At 22.9% G+C, this 11,738-nt stretch overlaps 1 protein-coding gene across 1 annotated transcript in view; it reads right to left on the bottom strand.

The window, feature by feature from the left end:
- Positions 1-5,249: 5,249 nt before the first annotated feature.
- LOC122855710 (5-hydroxytryptamine receptor 1) overlaps positions 5,250-11,738 on the bottom strand; it is a 37,966-nt gene continuing 31,477 nt past the window's right edge. Inside the window, exon 7 of the mRNA XM_044157265.1 lies at positions 5,250-6,962. Within this exon, the coding sequence (XP_044013200.1) occupies positions 6,348-6,962 (615 nt within the window). The 3' untranslated portion in view covers positions 5,250-6,347. The remainder of the gene's footprint in view (positions 6,963-11,738) is intronic.

The following is an 11,738-nucleotide window of genomic DNA, read 5'->3' as shown; positions in this document are numbered from 1 at the left end:
TTCGCTTCAATCGTTCTCCCTCCACTTTCCATTTCCATGGGACATTTTCATTCACTTTTGTAATTTCGAGTAGAGGAGTTTTTAGATACAGATCAAAACGTGGGTTTTTCCGTTTACGGCCGTGTTAAATCGGTCAACTTTATTTCAAGGTCGAAAAATCTGAGAAAATTTTATAAAATAGAGAATTATTCTAGCTAGCGATTAAAAAAAAAATTAGCAACACCGAGTAGAGGGGATTCGTATTTACATTAAATCTTAAGGAGAGTGGAAGACTATACAAAATATTAATAGTGTGATTTTGTGGGTATTTTAAAAACTAAAAACAGAAAAAAAAAAATTTTTGTCCGCAACAAAAAGCACCTTTATCTTTGGTGAATTTTCGAGAACCTTTATGGCTAAATCATCAGTAATTTTATTACTGTGGGGTAACATAAATCCAATCAAGTTTTTGAGCAACTTAATTGATGAAGAATCAATGCTGTCATTAATGCCGAAAAAACGAAGATGTGTTAAATTATTCATCTTTGAAATGGCTACTTCTATACGCCATCATTAGTTATCCATTCACAATTTATCTTGAGCGTTGTTAATTGCTTTATGGTGGCAAATTTACATTTTGTTCTTTTTTTTTTTTTAGCAAATAATTACTTATTTAATACTCAGTGATAACATTAAATATATTAATGGTTATCTATCCGTTTTTTTTTAATCTTTCTACCAAATTATTGCCACAATTTTTGTTTCAAATTTCATCTGACAGGTTGAAGCAGCAGCAGTTGTCTCGATTATAGTCATATCGCCACATTCGGTTCAAAAGCGCGCTATTATGACGACATTCTTCTTTGGCCAACATACGATAATTTTTTTTTTTTTTAATAATATTTTTTTAATCGTATTTTTATGAATTTATTTTGATGCTTTTATTGAAACCGACGACAGCCACTGATACTGTGTCTTAATTAATAATGACCAAAGCCCATCTAAAATTTTAATATTTTATTTTAATTAATTTCCACGTTGAGCATTATTTTAATATTATTCATTAGAAATATATTTGAATGATAGTATTGTCGTTGAATTTATACATTATTGGATAAAATTAATAATTCATTATTCAATACTCGTTGCGACAACACTCGTTGTTTTGTTTACCAATAATTCGTTGATGTTGCATACTGATGACATTGCCAACAGAATTATTATTCAGATATTTGGTAGGTCAGATGATACTCACAATGATGCTAAAATCATAAGCTACTTGACGTAAATTCGTATTTGGTCATTGTTGCAACGATTGAGTTTGTAAATAGGTTTAGCTTGAGCGTGTTCATCCATGATATGGTCAACCAACAATTCAACAACAAACCTCTACCTACAATACCAACAATATTTACAATTCAACTGTTGTTTTTAATTTCATCATGTACAGCCGGCTCTTATCATTTTCATTCACGCAAAGTTAAAATATTTTTAAAAATAATAAGCATTCTAATTTTTTTTTTAAACGTGCAAATACGTGATCCATGTGACGTTCTTGGAGATTAGCTAACAGTATAATATTTCAAATTTAATATCTATCCAGGGACTGTCATTTTTTTTTCTTCTTTTGCTCAAGATAAAAATATAAAAAATATGTCGGTGTCCTCTTGGAATTCTGCTATAAAAATTCTAAAGAATAAAAAATATATAAATGAAAAAAACGAGGATGAAAAATATTTCTAACGTTGGTGCATCAAACTGTAATCTTTTTATCCACACTGTACAAGATCTTAGCTTTTTTTTTTTGTCTTTTAATTTATGACGTGGGTCAATCTTCACCTCATTACTCACTCAATGTGATTATTATATGACTTGCATACACACTATGATTTGCAATGACTTATCAGCTATTATCAAAAGAGAATTTAATAAAAATGAAAAATGAAAGAAAATAAATTTAAAAAGAAAAAATTATTTCATGTGCATTTGAGGGTCGTTTTGATGGGATTTAAAATTCATTCACCCAGAATTTTCTTGACTGCACCAAGAGGAGAAAAAAAAAATGATTAAAATGAAGTGAAATAAAAAAAAAAAAAAAAATTAGCAATAATTTAATCTAAGTACTAGCTCTGAACGTATTGGTTTTTTTTTTTTCTTTCATTTTTTTAATTTTTATTTCGTTCTGCATTTTTTTTTTGTTCTTGGCTTTCGTATTTTTATTCTATATCATATTTATTTTTTATCATCTTGAGTACTTTTTTTTTTTTGCCCTTGCGTTGTAATACAAAGTTGTATATCGGATGACGACAATGCCAGATTTAATAATCGCAAAAAATATACAAGCTGTAAGAAAATATGTTTCTTCAAAAGAAATAAAAATATTTTTTTATTATTATATTTTAAAAAAACTCCTTGATGTCTTATTCATGTATACATATTTATCTAACATAACTGCAATATAAATTTTTTTTTATTTATTTTGAAATATATATTTTTACACTCGTTGTACTAAATAAATCAAATGCAACATTTTATACTTGCAAGTTGCACTCACCCATTGACTTTAATACTTGAAATTTTTTATTTATTTTTTTTATTATATAATGTAATATTTTAGTAAAATATTTTTTCTGCCAATTTAATATTTTTTTATATAAAGTTGACTTTTAAGATAAAAAGAATTTTCAAAGATAAAAAAAAAAAACTTCATATATTTAATAAAAAAATATCAAATTTATAAAGCTCAAAAAATTTTACAATAAATTTGTATAAACAATTTTCATTGTAGATTATTAAACTAGATAATCGATGATAAAAATTTTCATTAGAAATTTTTAAAAAATTGTTGAGACTATTTTTGTAAATTAAAAAAAACTTTTAAATTTTTTCATTTCATTAGATTTTTTTTTGATGATTAATAAACATATATAAAGTTTTAATGAAATATGTTTTACTTGTAATATTGCTCTGCTAAATAATGAAAATATTTTGTGTATTAAAATTTCGAAATTAAATGGTTTTGTGTGCATGTATTTATGCAAAGAAACTGATAAATTATTCGAGTAGAAAATTCGTTGCAAGTACAATAAGCATCCGGCTTGCGGGAGATTAAATCCGGATCTATGTAAATTTAAAATTTTGGTTTAAAAAAAAATTATTAACTATGATAAAATGAGATTAAAAAAAAATTTATACCACAAGAAAATAAAATATATTGTTGTGTGTGCAGTGTGTGTATCCTTGAGGCAATTCAAAGCATAAAATTGTTACAACGTTTTGATGATACAAACATGAAACAACAAGAAGCTTCTTTGTTTACTAGAGGAATTCAAATTGTATGCGAGATTTACAATTATGTAAAAGGTGCACACACATCTATAGAAATAAATTTGTAAATGTGTGCACTTGATCTTTTTGGACTTGGCAAATATAGATGTTTGTTTTGTTAGTCAGATAAAGGATATTCTACGGAAATTATTCATGTGGTTGCTATATCTACCTGGTTTCTGATACAACAGTATCAGTATATGTCTGTGAATTTTGCTTTTACACTTTCATCTGTGTATGCATTATCACCTCTAAGCTTGATTCGTGTGACCGAGTTCAAAGACAAACATTTCTCTATCAATTTTGAAAATGAAAATTTACTATTTTCATTTGTAAATTAATATTTTTCATTAAATTTTGTTTTTTTTTATTTATTTAATTATTAATTATTAACATTTGTTATTTAATTTATTTAATAATGATTTTTAGAAATTTTTAGAATATAATTTTGAAAAGGGAAATTTTTTAATTTAGTCAAAAATTAAAATTTTTTTTTGTTTGTTATTTTGTAGATATTAATAATTTTTTTTAAGGAAAAATTGAAAATAAAAAAAGAGAGATAGTTTTGTTTTTATTAGAAATTTTTTAAATATTTATTTTGAAAATATAAAGCAATATTTTTAAAGGAGTAAAGATTTAATTTTGTCAAGCGGATTTTTTTATTTATTTTTTAGTGAAGGGTAATTCATTGTGGATTTTTTTTTTTTGTCAATCTGAAAATACGTGGTCGCAGTTGGTCGTATATTTTATTTCCTGGACGGTTTTCATGTGGTTTGAAAATAGAACAACGATAAAAGCCACATTTTGCGTATCAGCTAACGAACAAAAACGTGATTATTTATTTGTGTATTTATGCTAAAAATATTTAACCTGGTAATATTAACAGTGTGACGATAATAATAAACACATATAAATTTAATAAATACATATAAATTTACAAACAATTTATTTAAATTGTGTAAAATATATCTTTCGATTAAAATATCAATGTGAACATTATCCAATTTAATTTATAACTCGCGTAAAAAAATTTTATTTTACAATATTTCACTCGATCGTTTTACTATTTATTTTTTTTATTTCATTTTTCAATCATATTGTCGATATACAAAATGTATAATGGAAAAAAAATGATAAAGGAAATAAAATAAATAAAGCCAAGTGTTTCTTGAAATGATATATTTTTTTTTAAAGTCTAATGGATTTTATCTTGAAAGTTTTGATTTCAATGGAAATAAAAAAATGAAAATATCGATTTATTGGAAATTTAAACTTGAAATGTTCATCTTTTCATTGTCATGTTAAAATAAATCTCGGCGAAAAATTCTGAAGAACAAGAGAACGTTTTTATTCAACAACAAAATTTAATATAAAAAAAAAATAAAGCAACATAATTTTCGACAATTTTAGACGATTTTTTATTTGTTTAAATTTTGTTAACTTTGGCCAAACTCAGGGTTGTTTAAAAAAATATTTCTAACAATAAATTTCGTTAAATTATTTTTCTAGTATTTAAACAACAACAAAATACAAGTGTCCTGGAATTTTTAAAAATTAATATCATCAAATTCACAATTTAAATATGAAAATAATGGAAGGTATTAACAAATGAAAAATATAAAAATAATTTTTAATGATATATTTACGTTATAATACATAAAATATTACATGAAATTCAGACTCATTTATACATGATTCTTAAACATTTAATGAGTTTTTAATTTAAATTTGATTTATTTTTTTTAATTGATGATTTCGAGCATTTTTTTTTTTTTCATATTAATTATGTAATTAAAATTAATCTAATTATTATTCATTTTAAAGCTATCGAATTTTTAATTTTTTAACTTTATTTGCCAATCATTTTTATGATTTTTTTTTACACCATCGTGGAACATTTATCAAGAACTCTTTAAACATGAAGTTTATCGAGTGCCAACTACTCTTTTTTTCATCTTGGCAAAGTGTACATAGCTGTACTTTTAGTTTCCTCCTTATTTATTTATCTTTATTCATAGAATAAAACAATAAATATATATATTTTTAAAATTTAATTATATGATAAATAATAAAAATTATAATTTCATCTGTAACATTATTCACAATTTTTTATTAAATATTATTCATCGAAAAACATTATAATTATTATAGATTTATCTTTATACTCAATGACAGTCTCAATAGAAATTTAATATTTTCAATTACACTACGTATTTTTTTATTTTTTTCCTTTTCATAGCGATTGTCCACTACGCCATTTGACTAATATATTATTAATTTTTATATCAATTGCCTTATTAATAATATAACTATTTTTTTAAATAATTAATTTTCGTTATTTATATATTTATCAATTGCACAATCAACTAATTTTAGCATTATAATCAACGCAAATAAATACGTGTATATTAATTTCATTAATTTCATTAATTTTATTAATTATTTAAAATTTATTTATTATTTCCGGAACAATTAATCATCCACAAAACAAAACAATATCTTTATTTTTTTAAATATATTTTTTGGCTGATTCAAGTTGTCCAGTTGACTCAGTCTCTCCTTTTTTTTTTAGACATAATATTTTATTATTTTTTCGTTAACATTTAGTTAATTTTAATTTTCAACAATACCTTTATATATAATAAAATTTAATACAACGCAAAAAGAAAATTCTTTTAAAAATTTTTTCCTAGTTTTTTGCTTGGTTATTATTTTTGTTCATCGTGGATTTTATTGTATATATACACATTGAGCCAAACTGAGAGTGTTTGATGGATAGTAGTTCAACACACCTCAGGTCAGCAAGTGTTTGCTTGTCACCCCATCAGGATCCATTGGTCGATTGCATTTGACCTCTCTCTACACATAACATTGACAATCTCAGAGTTCATTCATGTCACGTATTATCCCAAATGGATAATCCAAAAAATACGAAATTGACATTTACAATATTATCCTTGTATATCCAAGTAAAAATGATCTTATTTTTGATTACTATTATTATATTCTTTTAATGATTAAATAATTAAAATAAATTATAATCATAGAAAACTTTCATTTGCTGGTACATTTAATGATACATCAATAATGTCGTTATGATTTTCAAGACGTTCACCATTATCATCATTGTTTGATGATTTTATAACGTAATTATTAACTGGATCACCATATTGACTTTGATAAAATTCTTCTCTCATCATGTGATTCAAATTACCACATCTAAAAAATAATATTTCACGAAATGGTTTACGAAAATCACGATTTAATGTTGCATATATTATTGGATTTAATAAACTATTACAATAACCCAACCATAAAAATAAACTTGATAATGATTTTGGTATTAATTTTGAATCATTTACAAATGGACGTAATAATGCAAGTACAAAAAATGGTAACCAACATATTGTAAATGCACTCATAATAATACCCAATGTTGTACTTGCTTTACGTTCTTTAGCCAATTGAAAACGTAATTTTTTTTGATGTGGTGAACTTGTTACACTGCATGTACTATTTAAATGATTTCTAACAATTGTTGATTTTTTTTTATTTGTTGTTTTCATATGTTTATCTGGCTTTAGTAACATTGGACATTGTGATTCGTTGCTTTTTCTTGGACCACCTTGAAAACATTTTACTCCATGACCACTGCACTGTTGACAAAAATTTTAAAAATATTAAATATTAATTATTTTTATATATAATTAAATTTATTACAATTAAATAATATTATTATTAACAAACGACAAGTATTTTCATATTAAACTCAAAAAAAATAAGGCTTATTGGGATTTTTTTTTTTCATGAAATTTTGTCTTAAATTAATTTTAAAGTTTTGAAAATTAAAATCAATTAATTAACAAGATAGACATAAATAAACATTAAAATAAATAAATATTTTTAAAAAATAAAAGATAATAATTTAAAAAGAGTAAACAACACGACAAAATTTTTAATATTTTTAATTTTTCAACATTTTTCAAGTTCAAGTTGTTTGAAAAATTAATAAACTTTCTCCTATGATTTATTATTAATATTTGTATTTACATATAAAATGTATATTAAATTTTTTTAATAAAAAAAAAAAGGTTAAATAAGTAAAATTACACTTTATATTTTATTTATCTAGAAGCACTTTGAATTGTATTGATCGGTTGCCTCGAGTATTTTGAAAATTGCTTGAATTGTTATTAGGGCCTGATGGTGCTTCATGTATTTGTATACAAATGATATTTGTGTATTTAGTTGTTAATGATAATGTTTTATATACTTGTATAAAAACTTTTTATTTCAATTTGTTTGTAGCATATTGAAATCTTGTGTTTCTCTTGGTCTATATATATATTTGTTTGGGTGTTTTTTTTTCTTTGAGAAAACTCAATAATGATTTATTTGATTTAGATGTACATCAAGTTGATTTATTTCACTTTTGGTATTGACAAATTGTTCTATATGAGCATCACTTTGTCAACATGTATCTTCTGTCGTATATTAACAATCAATAAATAAAGTCAGGCATGAAATCGCGTGTCGTTTAAGGTTTTTCTTTCTTTTTTTCAAATATATTTTTTTATTAATATTGTTTTGACATTTTACTATTTTATTTATTTAATAAAATATTTGAAGATTATCAAATGGCAAAATATTATTTTCAATTGTATCTTTATTAATTTTATTTATCTATATTTCAATTTTGTATTTTCTACTTGTATTATTATTTATTTTTTAAAAATATTTCATAAATTGATAAAAATTTCTGTATATAAAATCCATTTTTTTTATTAAAAAAAAATTTTTTTTTTCCTTTTAAACAAATGAATTATTAAAAGTCAATTTCATACGGGAATAATTGAAATATGAATTATAAATTTTTCCAGAGAAACAGTTTTGTTTGGTAAAATTGAAATTTTTTTTTTTTATTTTTTTTTTTCCATTATAACGATATTTATTATTTAATACCATTGAGACAATATTTGGTATTCTAAAACAAAAGAAAAAAATAAAAAAAAACTAAGCAAAGAGCAGAAAAATGGTTTCGGCATTTATAGCCTATTTTATCGTAATTTCATTCTGATCTGATCGATTCAACAGAGGGTATATTAAAGAAAAAAATTCCACTGCTGTTATTAATGTCCCATAAAAATGGTAATACGTTGACTTGATCTTGTTTCTTGAAATACCACAAAAACAATAAAGCTCTAAACGAAAAATATAAAATCAAATATTGAATGATACTTTGACCTAGTCAATGCTATGTAAATTCAATCGGTAAAATAGCATTCAATTTCCCATAATTCATATTGAAAATAAAGAAAAAAATATCTTTAAATTATATTTTTAAAAAAGAATTTAAAATACTTTGATAAATTTTTTATCTCATAGAAATATTTTGTCAGGAATTTAGAAATTTTTTTTTTAGGCATGAATAAATTTAAAAGTTCATGAAAACATTTGCGCATTTCCCAGGAGCTGATGACACAGTGTGTACGAATTTTCGGTTTATTCATAAAACAAATGTGACGATGTTGAAGCTCATGAGAATTTGTTCTTTTTTTCTTTCAAAGAAGTAGAAGAAAATTTAAATATAATAGGAGATGTGCAATGGATGTTTGCATATTTATTGCTTCATACACACATTGAGAGAGCAAAGTGTTTTGTGTGTAATGAAATTTGATACTCGACATAAAAGACACAATGGGCAAATTGAAGCACTAAAATTCTTGAGATACTTGAATAAATATTAAATGTAAATTGTGCAACTGTGCAAGTGCCTAAACATTAAATATGAATCATAAAATATTATCCAACTTCATCTCAAAACAATATTTTTACAAAGAAAAAAATATATATTTCAACAATTTTTTTTACTTTACAGTATGTTGGTAATTATTTTCTATTTAAAACAACAAAAAAAGAGTGTCGTTTAAAAAATTTTACAACTAAAATTTGAATGAATAAAAAAATAATTTAAATATTCAAATTTTGAGTTAAAAAAACATTTCAATCGGCCAAATAATTGATAAAAAAAATATCCACAAATCATTATTCATATATTATTAATATAAAATTATTTAAATATTAAAATTTTTAATAAATTTATTCACCCAAAAAAAATATAAATCTATTTATTTATTTATTTTAATATATCGTTTGGGGAAAAAAAAAGAGATGAATAATAATGAATTATTTTTGGTATAAATTTAATTGAAAAAAAAAAAATTTTTTTTAATATAAATTTGATAATTAAATTCCTTTTAAAAATTTGAATTAAATAATTTGACAGAAGGAGAGATGTGTGGATATAATTTTACCTCTCAAAGATTTTCTCATAATCCTGGTTTTTCGGTTAAATTCAAGGGAAGGTATAATACGAGATCTTTGCAGTGTCTACTTGGATATAAATCTCACCGTTAGCTGCTATTTTAACCCTGATGAAAAGCCATAGTGTCATATATATATTAAACAAACTTTATCAAAGCCCTTTGCATTTAGCTTTTTACAGCTAAAATTGTCAAATATTATAACCCCAAAATTTTACTTTGAGAAAGTGTATTTTGTACTTAAATTAAATATTCAAATTTTACACACGGTATTAAAATATTTTTTTGGAAAAATAAATATTCATTCTTAAATAGCTTGATATTACTTTCATTTTGTGAAACAAAATACTCTCAAATACTTGAAAGCTTCATGAATATCAAATTTATTAATCTTGCAAAAGGTCATTTTAATTTTATTATTATTCAGAAAATAATTTCTATTTTAAAATTGTTAATCTTTCGAAATTACAATGCCAATATTGTTTTTATCATTTGTACTATTTTTCTTTTAAACTTCATTAACAAACTTGCAAGTAGTTGAACCAGTGAATAGTCAGACATAACTCTCTCTACACACTCCATATCATTCTTGATAATTTCAAGAGCCAAAAGTTTATTATTATTTAAATATTAAAAATTAAAAAACTTTTATTTTGCATGTATACTATATTATAAACAATATTTTTTATTTAATAAATTTTTGTTTCATGTATATTTTTGTACATAAAAAATATAAAAATCAGATTTATTTTTTATTATTGAATCATATTTCAATTTACCTCAAATTTTACCTTTGAAAATTTGTATTATATTTTTTTTTTATTTTTACATATACACTATTTGAATTTCACTCAGTAGAAATTCCATCAAATTTGCATTTTGTAAAGGAAGCCATTGCCAGAAAAAAAAAAAATATGAAAAATAGAGTAAATATTAATATAAAATTTTGTTTACTCTGTTTTAAAGTCAAAAGAGTGATACGTCAATTTTGAGGGTTTTAAAATGAAGAAAAAAAAAGAGTAAATAAAAATGTAAATATAAAAAAAAAAAAAATTGGTAGGTATGATCGATCTTGTCTATTTTTACAATGTGAATATATTTTCAAATAAATTCGTTGTAAAATAATATTGGCGCTGTAAATTTATGTAATATATATTCATGTTTGTATAAAGGATTAATTTTCATTATGAAATATATTGTAAATGCATGTACACAAGACAAAGTGATTAATTTTGTAAAAAAAAAATATGTAAAATGCATATTTTATAAATTGCATATTTTCGTTGTTACATAGAATTTTAAATCAAGCGTATTAAATTTCTTCTAGGTATTACCACGTTTAAGATGAAATATATAATTTTGTTTGAGAATGTTGAAAGGCTTTAATCACCCCTAGAGGACAAGAGAATACTTGAAGCAACTTTGTACATAATATAAATTATCTATGCTCAATATGACATATTTAACAGCTGCATGTGTCCTTTATTATCTACATTAAACTTACATTATAAATTTTATATATTAAAGTTTAAACGTGATACGAATATACAAATATATTTAAACCATTTGATTGCTACTTACTAATAATTATTTTAATACACTCCAGTGTGTAATTTATTACATAAAAAATTTTTCTTGGCAATTTTCCTGATTCATCTTTGCCTTTTTTTTTTTATTTATCAATTTTTATATTTCATTTTTCTACCCTTGTAATTAAAAGATAAAAATCGTTTTTGGCAAAACGTATATTTCTTATCAGTAAAAAAAAATAAAATAAGAAAGTTGAGTAAACGTTTTGTGCAAAAAAAAAAAATCAAAATATATATTATATTTTTATATTTATTCTAGAATTAAGGATAACCCTGATGTTTTTTTTTTTTTTTTTTCATTTATTTTGTTTTTGTTGTTTTCTAAACTTTTTGCAGTTTATTTAATTTTTTTTTGGCTTTTTTTTTTTCATTATAAAATTAGTAAAAAAATAATTTAACAAGAAAAATATTCGTGACTTTTTTTTTTTCTAATTTCATCAGTCATGCAACTTCTTAGTTTGACATCCCCTTTTAAAGAATTCCAGTTGTTTCTCAGGCTTTTATTTTTTTTTTTCGTAGC

This window comes from Aphidius gifuensis, linkage group LG4, assembly GCF_014905175.1.
Source record: "Aphidius gifuensis isolate YNYX2018 linkage group LG4, ASM1490517v1, whole genome shotgun sequence".
Taxonomy (NCBI): Eukaryota; Metazoa; Arthropoda; class Insecta; order Hymenoptera; family Braconidae; genus Aphidius; species Aphidius gifuensis.
The sequence above is the reverse complement of the archived record's forward strand: the minus strand, read 5'-3'. Positions and strand labels throughout refer to the sequence as shown.